Source organism: Lacerta agilis, chromosome 14 (assembly GCF_009819535.1).
Source record: "Lacerta agilis isolate rLacAgi1 chromosome 14, rLacAgi1.pri, whole genome shotgun sequence".
Taxonomy (NCBI): domain Eukaryota; kingdom Metazoa; phylum Chordata; class Lepidosauria; order Squamata; family Lacertidae; genus Lacerta; species Lacerta agilis.
This window is the reverse complement of record NC_046325.1, coordinates 37783316-37797179: the sequence shown is the minus strand read 5'-3', so window position 1 is coordinate 37797179 and position 13864 is coordinate 37783316. Positions and strand designations below refer to the sequence as shown.

The 13864-nt window shown below is 45.6% G+C and overlaps 1 protein-coding gene across 5 annotated transcripts in view; it reads right to left on the bottom strand.

The window, feature by feature from the left end:
* The window catches only part of FMNL1 (formin like 1), a 108180-nt gene that overhangs the window by 11530 nt on the left and 82786 nt on the right, over positions 1 to 13864 (bottom strand). For all 5 annotated transcript variants that reach the window (XM_033169995.1, XM_033169998.1, XM_033170000.1 and 2 more), the window contains 9 exons: positions 11753 to 11827; positions 10355 to 10465; positions 8078 to 8227; positions 7282 to 7407; positions 5475 to 5709; positions 4687 to 5010; positions 2413 to 2537; positions 2100 to 2305; positions 1161 to 1395 (listed from right to left, as the gene is read on the bottom strand). In XM_033169995.1, coding sequence (XP_033025886.1) covers positions 1161 to 1395; positions 2100 to 2305; positions 2413 to 2537; positions 4687 to 5010; positions 5475 to 5709; positions 7282 to 7407; positions 8078 to 8227; positions 10355 to 10465; positions 11753 to 11827 — 1587 coding nt within the window. The remainder of the gene's footprint in view (positions 1 to 1160; positions 1396 to 2099; positions 2306 to 2412; positions 2538 to 4686; positions 5011 to 5474; positions 5710 to 7281; positions 7408 to 8077; positions 8228 to 10354; positions 10466 to 11752; positions 11828 to 13864) is intronic.

Genomic DNA, 13864 nt, shown 5'->3' with positions numbered 1-13864 from the left:
GGCTTTTAAAAAGGCACTGCTGCTCAAATTCAAGACGTTATCTGGACTGGTGTGTCCTGCTGGGTTGCTGCTTTCTGGTGTCCCACACCTCCGAATTTCTCCTCCGCATCTCCCAGCAGTATTGAATAGCTAAGAGGGACGATACTCCCAAAACTACCAAGATTGTTTCGGGGTACTTAGCCAAGATTTTTAAAGGTAAATCTAAAGTTGCCTGATTGATTCAATTGTGGTTATCTAGCCTTTTATATATTGTACTGTACCTGTATGTGTTCATATTGTCAGTGTATTTGGATGACTTTGTACGGTTTTATGATTTTGCTGTTTTAACATGCCGATAAAGGCTAGTTACAAATTACAAGCTCAGAGTGCTTTGCTGTGCCCTCAGTCTATGAGAAGCAGAAATGAGAGCCTTGTTTCCAGGCTTCTGTCCCAAATAAGCAGCTGTCAGGGACCGTGCTGGAGAGGGCTGCACTGAGGAAGAATGGGAGCTATCCCCTCCTCCTGACCCTGAATCTTCCCAGGAGCAGGAGGACAGTATAGATTTGGAACATTGGTTTGCAGAGGGGCATAATTCAGAAGGCAGAAGCCGGGAAATACTGGATGGGGAACAGCAAGGAGAAGACACACTGGAAGAGAGAGGGTTAACAGATTCACAGTTTCTGGAGAGCATTCACACACCCCTTCTCCAAAGTCAGAAAGAGCTCAGAAAGTGGCAGAACAGAAAGCACAAAGGGTACAGGCTCAGATTACAAAATGTAGGAGTGATGTAGATTAATAGGGATGGAGGGGGGAGTGTCCCTTAATTGGGAGCACCGCCAATCTGGTTAGATGCTTTCTTTTGTCCTTTGCTGTGTTTATTAAAGAAACTAACTGGTAAGAATTCCCTTTCGTTTGATCTACGAAATTCCGATTCCCCGAAGCCTGACAAAGGCTTTCCGCTCTGGCTAAGCAGCCAAGCAACTCAAGAACTGTATTTTCATCTTGAAAACAGGCTTGCTATACCATATCAAAATGAAAGGTGTTGCAAAAATGCAAGCGGCAATTTGTTGCATCATCTTTTATGTCCTTGCTGCACACCTGTCTGGACTGCACCTGCAAAGGTGCCCCTGCTGTTGCCCCCCCCCCTAGTTGGCCCCTGGCTGCCTATTCCACTCCCTTACGGGTAGAAGGAGCTGGACGGTGTCTCCGAAGTTGCCCAGGAAGGTCATGATGTTCATGCGTTCCGCCAGGCGAGGGATCTTGCTGAATTTAATCATGAACTGGTCCTCATCCGAAAGCTCGTCCAGCGGCCGCTGCTCCTTCTCGTACCTGCGAATCACCGTCAGCTCGTATTCCGTGGGGATGAAGCGCATCAACAACTCCAAGAAGTCAAGGCTGAGGGACTGCTGGTCATATCTGAATGGGAACAAAGCAAAGGCTCGGATTCATCGGCTGGGTAACAACAGAAGACTACCGGGGCACGCTCAAGACACGTCCGTACCGGAGGCGAACCACAAAATGGCACCTCCCCTCTCCGCCAGGGAATAAAGGGCGAGCGAAGATCTACATCACGAACAAGGAGGGAATAAAGATTTGCAGCCCCTGTGGATCCTGCCTCACTTTGCACCATGGGTGTGCTGGCCCTGAGGACCGCGGTGCCTTCTTAAGAACATGGGGCAAAGGGAGGAGTGTTTCCCTATAGCCATTTACTCTGATCGTAGGTAACGAACTCGGACCAGCTCCCTGGTTCTCCATTCCTCAAAGAGGAAGCCAATGGCAGCTTTTAATATTTAAGCAGTACCGCAAAGGCTATTGACAGAACTCAAATGAGCCACTTTATCATGATGGCAGGAACAGAAAATTGGGTGTGAGATTCAAGCAACACACAAATAAAGCTTGCCTTGTGAGGGCAGCCATTTGTGAATAGATTCAAACCCAGCTCCTCGGTCAATACTACAGTGCTTGGGGAGGAAAGCCATAGTTCAGTGTCAGAGCCCAGCGTTTTTATGTCCCATAAAAGCCTCAATCCTCTCTCCATGTAGTCTCACCTCCTCTGCCCACTCTGCTGGGAAAAAGGAATTGGAGGGGGGAAACCCGTCCCTTGCGTTTAGGCTACTCACACCTGGATGGCCTTGCAAATGCCGTCGATGCTGAGCCCCGCCTTGCGAAGAGTGATGGCCAGGTTCTTGGCCCGGTTGCATTCAATCAGCATCACTTTGCTGGGGGCTTTCTTCTGGGAAGCCTTTGCCTTCAGGGCAGGGAGCTCACGGGCCTGGCCTTGAGCTCTGGTTTTGAACTGCTCCTCAAAGTCGTTCATGTCAAGCTCCTGCGCCGAGAGGAAGTCAGAAATTGAGAGCACAGTGTGGGTTGGGGGTGGGCAGGGGGTTGGAAACGAGCAGGAAGCGGGGAGGAGGGAATTTAGCCTGGACACACCTGAAGGACCTTCTCGTCATTGAGTTCGTTGAAGACCGTGCCGTTGATCTGGTTGGGCTTCAGAGCCACCCAGTTGAAGATGGGCATCCGGAATTTCGTTTGTATTGGCTTCTTGATCTTGACAGCTTTCAAAGGATAACAGAGCCTGTCAGAGCCCACCAAAATCAGAGATCTCGTCCTTTCCAGCCTTACTTTGGGGCCTGGGGGGCCTTCTGACAGATTGTACACAGAGAGAAGAAGACATCCCAGGTGTGGTCCACCTATATCCTGGGGTTGCCTAGCAACCACAGACACCAATTCCAACCCTTGAACCCCTTCAGCCTCTGGACCTGTGGGATGTATCATCACCGAAGCAGTCAAATACAACAGTTCCTGTTTCCTAGAGTGGACATACAGGGGAATGTTGCCCCAGACAGGGAGGACTTCCTGTCATACCTGTTCTGAAGCATCCTCCCCCTGTGTGTGACCAGGTAGATGGGCATGACCCTAGCAGACCCTCTAAAAGGGCTAGCCATGTAGCCATCTTCCTCTTTTGCCATCTTCCTCTCTTCTGGCTCTTAGCCAGCAGCACACAGAGGATGGAAGCCACAAGGTAGAAAGTCTGAGTCCTAGCTCAGTCTTCTTTTCTCTACAAATGTAACTGTAACCACAAGATAAAGCCTGCCCTCAGAATACTGCTGTGAACTGTGAACTTGACTCTTACTTTTAAACAAGACTGTCGTGCTATTATTGTTTTAAATAAAAGGGGAAACTTACCAGGATCAATCCAGGCTGGACAAGCCAGACTGGATTGCTTAACTTCAGTGATTCTAACAAATCCACCAACTTGCTTGCCACAATGTGCAAGGGAATGTGCTCTGCTGCTTGCTCACTAGCGTGAGTGAGGAGGGATAATATTTAATCAATATATCCTCTCCTACTTTCCTCAACATTCCCACAGGACCCACTAGAATGGCTGAGCTGATTCAAGACTTGGTCTCTGAAGACAATGCAACTTCCTGAGTGGCTGCAGAAAGTCAGAGCCTCTCAGAATATACCTTCTGCACAGAACTGTTGTCAGGATAAAATGGGGTAACAACCCCTCTCCCCACCATTGAAGGGGGTTGGACTAGATGACCCTCAGGGTCCCTTCCAATTCTACAGTTCTATGATTCTATGTATGCAGCTCCCAAGAGAAGTGAGAATACAGAACAGCTAGCTGCCTCTACTCACAGTGCATGTTCTTGAAGAGGCTACAGGTACCCAAGATTTTTCCAGGCCCCAGTGTCCCTCAGGTATTAAAATTTGGTGAGGAAAGTACTGAGAATCTCAACCTTTATTTGTAAGGGTGGAGAGACTGCCGTTTTCTGAGGAAGCAACTCAGAAGGGGGCTCAGCAGGGAACAAAAAGGTGACAGGAACAGAGGACACCCCCCTCCCACTTAAGCCATTACATCTACCAACTCTGTCCATGTCCCTTCCCAGTTCATCAGGCACTATAAAAAAAACCCACAAATAAATTATTAGCTTATCCACACGCTGACTGAATAGATTAATGGTTCAAAACGTGTACGATTCAACTGACGGATATGTTCTGCATTAAGTAATAACCCTGGAAATTACGCAAAGTGATTTAACGTGTCGCAAAAATGTGCATATATGTGTGTGCAATTTAGGCACTTAGAAATACCCTCTTAAGACTGGCTCAAAAATGCAAGACGCGCTTTCACACCTGCAAGACTGAATATACTGCCTTCGGCTGTACTTGAGGGTCGATTTCAAAAAATTCCACTGGAAAAACGGTTATGTCCCTGTGGAGATGGCAGTATTGAATCAGTGGCTCATGTGCTTGCACTCCTGATAAAAATTTGAGGAGTGAGGTTATTACCCCTCTATTACTGTCCATGCCGGGTTGCTCAACCAGTGCTGCCGTGTCCTTTCTTTTAGCAGATCAAGATGATCAGGTGACAGCAAAAACTTCAAGGTTTTTAGTGGGGGTGGTTAGAATAAAATCTATTATTTGATTATTGACGTAAGCCCCCAAAATGTCTGTTCTCTGGTTAAGTTTTTACCTCTATTTTCAGTACATTTAATTTTATTATTTTATTGCGATGGCTTGTGGCTGGTGCAAATAAAGATTCTTCTGATTCTGGCTCACAATTAATTCATAGAGTTGGAAGGAACCACGAGATACATCTAGCACAACGCCCAGCAATGCAGGAATCTTTACCCCAACGTGGGGCTTGAACCCATGACCCGGAGATTAAGAGTCTCACACACTACCATCTGAGCTCACCTGAGGTTACTGTGACTCCTGGGAGATTTGCACCATCAGCCATCGGCGGAGGGGGGGGAGGAGGAGGAACCGGACCGTCCGCTGGCAGGAGGGGTGGTGGCGGTGGTGGAGGAGGAGCTGTAGTTCCTACCGCAGGAAGCGGCGGGGCAGGAGGAGGGACGCTGATCCCCGGAAGAGGCGGAGCTGGAGGGGGAAGAGGAGGAGCTTCCTCTTGAGAGGATGAAGGAACCAGGGAGCTGCTGTCCTTGGTGAAAGGCAGGGGCGGGGCTGGTGGGATTTCAGGGGCAAGAGGAGGAACAGGAGATGTGGACGGCGAAGGAAAATCTGGAAAGGAAAAGATGCACATCTTTATTTATTTAGGCTAAAGGTAAAAAGGTAAAAGCCCTGGATGGTTAAGTCTAGTCAAAGGCAACTCTGGGGGTTGGCCAAGTGAACTGGCATACAGCTTCCGGGTCATGTGGCCAGCACGACTAAGCTGCTTCTGGCAAACCAGAGCAGCGCACGGAAATGCCGGTTACCTTCCCGCTGGAGTGGTACCTATTTATCTACTTGCACTTTGACGTGCTTTCGAACTGCTAGGTTGGCAGGAGCTGGGACCGAGCAACAGGAGCTCACTCCGTCGCAGGGATTCAAACCGCCGACCTTTTGATCGGCAAGCCCTAGGCTCTGTGGTTTAGACCACAGCACTACCCGTTCCCATATTCAACGTGGTAGAGCCCAGCAAAAGAGGAATCAGACAACACCTTTTGTTTCTGCCACAAAATGGGCATATTGTTTGCTCTACATACCTGTGCTGGTTGACGAAGGTGCATCAATGGTAACTGAAGAGGCTCCTGAGGCTTCCACAATGACCGGGATGACCTCAATGCCAACAATGACATCTCCGTCAGGTCCGCGCAGGATCCGGATTAGCCCCTTGTCTTCAAGTTCCTCTAGTTTGCGCTCCAAGGCAGGGTACTGCAGGGACCCCTGGGGCTGTGGCATTTGTAGCAAAGAGGGACTCCTTGGGCTGTTTGTCCTATCCTATTCAGAGAAAGACAGTATTGAAAATCATGAGGTCTGGGCAGAAAACTTAGAAAGCACCCCCTGCTCTCTCTCTTTTAAAAAATATTTTATTTATGATTTTCAGTTTTATACATTTGAAAATTTTTACAATCATTTTAACACTTCAATACTTGACTTCCTTCCCCCTCTTTCTGCGGTTCCTTAAATTTATTTTTAATATTTTCTGCATATTCCAAATTATCTTAAATTTATCATTTATTCAGCTCGTATAAAGCTGCAGGTTATTACAATAATCCTGCCAATGTTCTTATCTGTTCACAGTTTGTTTGTAAATATCCCATAAACCATCTCCATTCTTTTATAAACAGTTTGTTATCTTGATTTTTTATTTTTCTGGTATGTTTCGCCATTTATGCATATTCCATAAGTTTTTGTATCCATTCTTCTTTCGCTGGAACTTCTTCCTTCCTTCCTTTTTTTGGGCAAGTAACATTCTTGCCGCTGCAGTTGCATACATGAATAAATTTCTATACAGTTTGGGAAGTTCGGTCCCTATAATTCTCATAAGGAAAGCTTCTGGGTTGTTTGTTTTTAAATGTTATTTTTCAATTCATTATATATCATTCCCCAGTAAGCTTTAAAAAAGCTTATTGAGGAAGCACACCTCTCTGACACACCTCCCCCTCCAGCCCCAAATAAAAAAAGCAAAAGGAAACCCCCCACCAACCAAAAGAAAGAGAGAGAGAGAGAGAGAGAAAAGGAGGTTGCTGGAAAGAAAGGAGAAAAGAGATTGGCCTCACCAAACACCAATAGGCAGCTCCATCAAATTTACCTCACCCCCAAGGGAGTGCTGCCCTCAACAGAAAAATAAGGTTCCTCACCTGTACTCTTGGATTCATGCTGCCTGCTACTCACCTAAGAGCTAATTCCAGTTAGGAACATAGGAACCTACCTTCCACCGAGTCAGGCCACTGGCTCAATGTAGCCCTCACAGACTGGAAGCATTTTCAGCTGTCCACCATTCAAAACAAGATACTGTACTCAGGACTGCAATAACTCCAGGACCGCCTCTTTCCATATGAACTTACCCGGACCCTGAGATCATTTTCTGAGGCCCTCCTTCGTGTGCCTCCTCCTCGAGAGATCCAGAGGGTGGCAACACAAGAACGGGGCCTTCTCCGCAGTGGTTCCCCGTCTATGGAATACTCTCCCCAGGGAAGTTCACCTGGCGCCTTCATTATACACCTTTAGGCGCCAGGAAAAAAACGTTCCTTTTTAACCAGGCCTTTGGTTGATCTGATTTACATCCTATGCCCTTTTAAAATGTGTTTTTTTGTGTGTGGTGGTGCTGCTGGGGCTGTTGGGTTGTTGCTTTTCTTTTTATTATGTATTTTGTGGTTTTATATCTTGATTTTATTCTGTGAACCGCCCTGAGACCCCCAGGTATAGGGCAGTATATAAATTCTACTACTACTACTAGTATTATTAATACTAGATCAAGCTTTGGTTTGAACTGGCAGGGTTCCCCAAGCGTTTATTTTTGGGAACCAGTTCCAACAATCCACGGCTCCTGCATCTCGCTGCCCATACCTGCTCATTGCCCATGGTCCGTGCTCTCAGGGCCTCCACCTCGCGGCGCGACTGGCACAGCTGCTTCTCCAGCTCTGCGACTTTGGCCATGGATTCGTTCTCGGCATCCTGGAGTTTCTCAGCAAGCTGCAAAGAGAAAGAATGCATGGGCGAGTGAATTGCAGGAGGGCCGGAGATACGACAGGGAAAAGAAGGAGCTGGCAGTGAGCAACATGCTGCAGAAGGGGGTCCAACAGCCTCCTTATTCAAACAAAAGGTTGGCTGGGGGGTGTTGTTGTAAAAGGACGGTTAAGTCCAGTCAAAGGCGACTATGGGGTTGTGGCGCTCATCTTGTTTTCAGGCCAAGGGAGCCGGCGTTTGTCCACAGACAGCTTTCCGGGTCATGTGGCCAGCACGACTAAACCGCTTCTGGCGTAACGGAACACCGTGACGGAAACCAGAGCGCACGAAAACGCCGTTTACCTTCCCGCCACAGCAGTACCTATTTATCTACTTGCACAGGTGTGCTTTTGAACTGCTAGGTTGGCAGCAGCTGGGACAGAGCAACGGGAGCTCACCCCGTCGCGGGGATTCGAACCGCTGACCTTCTGATCGGCAAGCCCAAGAGGCTTAGTGGTTTAGACCACAGCGCCACCCGCATCCCTTTTGTGCATACAGATTGCAGTGACGGGACTCAGGTAGCCTTGAGCCCTTTCCCCATTTTTGCATGACCTTGTGAGAGGAGAGGGTCTTTTTCATTTGCCCCCCAGTTCAGCTTAGGTACACCATCCCCAGAGAACTTAGCCAGCCTCCACACCTGTCCAACTTCCTCCTGCAAGTCCTCCACGTGCTCCAGGACAGCGTTTTTGGTTTCGGTGTCCTCCAGCAGGGCGCCCACATCAAATATGTTGTCCAGGTAGGCTTGGATTTGCACCTGCAGCTTGTCACTCTCCGAATAGCGCAGCTTCTGTTGAGGCAAAAGAGGAAAAGTGTGGCGTTTAAAGCTACGGCTGGGATTACCTGTGCAGGTAGGAGGCAGTCTATTTCAAGCATTGCCACAAGGGGAGGGTGGAAACAGGCAAGCCCGGAATTGGTGTGTCTGAATGGTGCAGCCAGACCTTTTTAAATATATACAGTCGTACATTGGAATCCGTTCCGGAAGTCTGTTCGACTTCCAAAACGTTCAGAAACCAAAGCTCCTGCAGCCAATTGGAACCTGCAGAAGTCCCGTCAGACGTTCGGGTTCCAAAGAACATTTGCAAACCAGAACAATCACTTCTGGGTTTGCAGCGTTCCGGAGCCAAAAACGTCTGAATACCAAGGCATTTAGGATCCAAGGTATGACTGTATATAATTTTTTATTACATTTTCTGTTTTACAATTTCAAATACTCATTTTCCACCCTTAAGATATCAATGACTTCCCTTCTTCTCCTTCCATGGTTCATTTCACATATCATAAATCCCTGCATCTTTTACAAGAACTATACCATTCGGTATTCCCTTTTCTTGCATCCATCAAAACTTGTTTACGCTGTTGAATTTATCTTAATGCTGCCAGCGTTTTCAGCTGTACACTATTATTTCCCATATTTCCAATCTTCTCTAAACGTATGTTCTTCTTGTTCTCTTATTCTATATGCTAAGTCTACAAGCTGACCATATTCTGCCATTCTTCTTTAAGTTGGGACCTGTAGGTTTGGCACAAGTTGGGGCTAAATTATTTGGGAGGCCAACTCTTCCTACAATTGCTGTTTTCTATTTCATCCGTTTGTACCCTAAATCAACGACACTTCAAGGCAGCTTCCAATTCTCACAAAATCTCCTATGAAATAACATTGCCGGAGACCCCGTTAAAAGGTAGGTAACAAAAATTCCAAGTGCTGTTCATATGTGTCATAAAAGTGTGTGTCACACATACTTTCTCCCCATTTTTAGAAAGGTATTCTTTCATAGCATTAATATGGGGGGGGGGGTTATACAGATCAAATTGAGCAAATGGCACAAATCCAATGCCAGTCCAATCTGAAATAAAAATGGCAATCAATTCTTAAAGTGAGGTGGGGTTGCCAAAGTTGAGGACTTTGGCAGCCAGACCCAGTCATCTTAATTATCTGTGCCAAAAGGACACCTAGCCAGAAAAGGGAGTTGTTTGACTTTCTCACTGCTGTAATTAGGTACCAGCAAGGATATTGGCCAGTGGGTACTAATTCAAACTTGTTGAATGATGGTGAATGGACTTCAGGCTCAATTGAGCCTGGTCTAATCTGAAGTGAAGCCATTCCATTCTCAGGCTGTCTGTTTTCGTTTCTGAGAAAACTTTGTGGGATATTAACACAGCATGTAAAATTAATATTAGCATGACATGATTATTATTATTAGTTTAGTTTAGTTTGGTACAGTCAAACCTCGTATCCCGAACACCTCAGTTTTGGAACGTTTTGGCTCCTGAACGTCGAAAATCCGGAAGTAAATGCTCCGGTTTCTGAATGTTTTTCGAAGCTGAATGTCTGACACGGCTTCCGCTTGCGTGCAGGAAGTTCTTGCAACCGATCCGAAGCCGCGCCTCGGTTGTCAAACATTTTGGGAGCTGAATGGGCTTCCGGAACAGATTGCGTTTGACAACTGAGGTTTGACTGTATATAGCAAATCAAAAAAACATGTTAAATTGAATCTCAAATATTTAGGCGAGTACAGTGGTACCTCGGTTTTCAAATGCCTCGGAAGTCAAACGCTTGGGTTTTTGAACGCCAAAAACACGGAAGTAAATGCTTCCGTTTTCGAACGCTTTTCAGAAGTCGAACATGCTTCCGTATTGAGTTTTTCGTAAGTAAAAGCTTCCGTCAGTAAATGCTTCAGTTTTTGGACCTTTCGGAATTCGAACAGTCTTCCGGAACAGATTACGTTTGAAAACAGAGGTACCACTGTATACGGGTACATTTCCCCCAGAAACATTTGTGATTCAGAAAACCCACATCGCAGAGATGGAAAGGGATTTCAGAATCACTAAGAAGGTTGCAAGCGAAAAATGCATTAAAATAACCACCATCAATAGACACCCACCCACAATCAGGTTTTTGTTACATCCCTCTTACCTCTAGGTAATCATCCAGTCCCAACTGTGTGAACTCATATTGCAAGAAGACCCGGAAATTCATGTTCTCCACAGAGTGAACCACAATATTGATGAACTGCATGCAAGCAACCTAGATTTGGGGGGGGGGGAGGAAAGGAGTGGGAGAAAAGAGAAGGGAAGAGCACATTACCTTTGGGAACTGGGTACCTCTTTTTACACTTTTCTTCAGGCTAGGTTCTCAGGGATAGGACTAGTCTGGCACAGATACACTTTAACAGGGTCTCGCTGTCATATTTCCATTCATTTCTATTTTTTTATATAAAATTTTATTATTTTCTACAATAAACAACAAATACATCAAACAAAAAACAAAAAACAATTGACAAAAAAACAACAAACACAACAAACACATTAAAACAACATAAGAAATAACAAAAGAAAACTTATACATACCTAGACAGGAACACTAAATAAATCATTGTTTAATTCTAATTTCAAATCTTCTTTAGGGGACTTCCCCCATTCTCTCAACTGCGTTCATTACTAATATACTTTGTAACTATTTTCTTAACATTCACCATTATTCTTAATAAACTTTAAAATACTAACTAATCATATATAATTCCTTACTTAAACAACATACCCTTAAACATTTCTAAACATTTCTAAACCGTTTATAACATTACTTCTTGTATACTGTTTTCATCTAACATCATCTAGCTGAAGCCAATTAAACAAACCGATTCTGCTTCAAATGTCTAGCTTTTCACAATTTTTTAAATAATCCTCAAATTTCTTCCAATCTTGTTGCACCTTCTCCTCCCTCTGGTCTCGGAGTCTTGCGGTCAGTTCAGCGAGTTCCATAAAGTCCATCATATTTCCATTCATTTCTAAGTCTGTTTATACATATTGGTTTTAACCAGGGGTAGGCAACCTAAGGCCTGTGGGCCAGATGCAGCCCAATTGCCTTCTCAATCCAGCCCACGGACAGGAATCAGTGTGTTTTTACATGAATAGAATGTGTCCTTTTATTTAAAATGCATCTCTGGGTTATTTGTGGGGCACAGGAATTCGTTCATTTTTTTTTTTTCAAAATATAGTCCGGCCCACCACATGGTCTGAGGGATGGTGGACCGGCCCACGGCTGAAAAAGGTTGCTGGCCCCTGGTTTTAACCATAGTACAGTCATAGCTTGGATCCTAAATGCCTTGCGAGTCGAACGTTTTGGCTCCCAAACGCCACAAACCCGGAAGTGAGTGTTCCAGTTCGTGAACGTTCTTTGGACCCGGATGTCTGACGCAGCTTCGTATTGGCTGCAGGAGCTTCCTTCAGCCAATCAGAAGCCATGCTTTGGTTTCCAAACGTTTTGGTAGGCAAGAAGCTAAACTGTGTCCTTTGCTCTCAGCCTTTGCATTACCATGAAATCAATGTTGCAGTCTTCATTTCGGAAATATTCCATCAGCTTCTCAAAGCGGTTCTTCTCACCGCAGACCTGTAGGGAAGGAAAGAAAAGAAAGAAAGGCAGTCAGGTCGGTTTGGCGCCAAAGGCTTACTTGACACTGCAACGTTTCTTTCTTTTTTAATATATATATATAATTTTTTATTAAATTTTCTGTTTTACAATTTAAAGTCCTCAGTTTTACATCCTCACGATATCAATGACTTCCCTTCTTCTTTTCTTTCCATGTTTCATTTCACATATCATAAATCCCTGAATATTTTACATAAACTAAACCATTCAGTATTCCATTATTGCATCCATCAAAACTTATTTGCACTGTTGAATTTATCTTCATGCTGCCAGCGTTTTCAGCTGTACACAGTTAATTCCCATATATTCAATAAACATTTTCCAATCTTCTCTAAACGTGTGTTCTTCTTGTTCTCTTATTCTATATGTTAAATCTGCGAGTTGTGTATATTCTCTCAACTTAAGTTGCCACTCTTCTTTGGTTGGGACTTTGTTCATTTTCATTTGGGCCGCATTTGTTGCATACATAAATAACAGAGTTCTACTTACAGGTAGGTAGCCGTGTTGGTCTGCCGTAGTCGAAACAAAATAAAAGAAATCCTTCCAGTAGCACCTTGGAGACCAACGTAAGTTTGTTATTGGTATGAGCTTTCGTGTGCATGCACACGAAAGCTCATACCAATAACAAACTTAGTTGGTCTCTAAGGTGCTACTGGAAAGGTTTTTTTTAATATATATAAATAACAGAGTACCCCACTCTTGGTACCACCAGGTCAGCTTGCTAGAAAAGGGGGCACTGTAACCTGCCCTCAGCTACACTTAGACAACTGTGCCACCAATGGCTGGGTGCTGCAGCTACTACAGGGCTCAGGGGACTTGCCAACAGGATGCCACCAGCCCCTATGAAGCCTCTTGTTCTGCCCTGGTTGACTCAGCCTGCAAAAATTGCGGGTGTGAGACCCAAGCTGCCATTGCACGACCCCCCCCCCCCCCCGTTTGCTTCTCATTTTCTCAGCCGGCCAGCCTTACTTCCTGCCAGTCCCAACACGGTCATGGCTTCCTCAAGAGAACAGCAGTTTTATGAGGGAGCTGAGAATGGTAAAAGATCCTTTTCCCCTTTCGCATTAACTGTGGTTCCCTCAGGAGGGATGGGAAGCTGCGGCAGTTTAACAGGCATCGCTTTTGGGAACCAGCCCTGGGTGATTTGTCTTAGGAAACAAATTAGATGCCTCCATTAACACATGTGGGTTTTATTGTTGCTTTTCATCGTTTAAGGGTTTTAATATTTTTAATGTGAGTCACCTTGAGCAACTGACTGGAAAGTCTGGGTATAAATATTTTCAACTGTCTGGATATATGAAAGCTATTCAAGACATAATAACCAGAATGCCTAAAAGGTAAAGGTAAAGGTACCCCTGACCGTTAGGTCCAGTCACAGACAACTCTGGGGTTGCGGCGCTCATCTCGCTCTATAGGCCGAGGGAGCCGGCGTTTGTCCACAGACAGTTTTTCCGGGTCATGTGGCCAGCATGACTAAGCCGCTTCTGGCAAACCAGAGCAGCGCACGGAGACGCCGTTTACCTTCCTGCCACAGCAGTACCTATTTATCTACTTTCACTTTGATGTGCTTCCGAACTGATAGGTTGGTAGGAGCTGGGACCGAGCAACGGGAGCTCACCCCGTCGTGGGGATTCGAACTGCTGACGTTCTGATTGGCAAGCCCTAGGCTCTGTGATTTAGACCACAGCGCCACCCGTGCCCCTAACCTAATGCCTACTCTGGTTCTAATCTAGCTTGGCCTTTGGCACAAATGTGAAAACTATGTTGGCTGCAACACACTTCCAGGTGGCTCCAATTCCCATCAGCCCCAGCCAGCACAGCCAATGGACAGGGATGATGGGAGTTGTAGTTAAAAAAAAAACCCATTAAGAGTGCAGAAGGTTCCACAACCCTGCCTTAAGCAGAAAGACTGCTCTCTTCCACATTCTCTCCACACGTTAACAGCATTCAAAGATATGGTAGAGGAGAGACTCTCAAAGCCATGTCTAGCATGGTGGA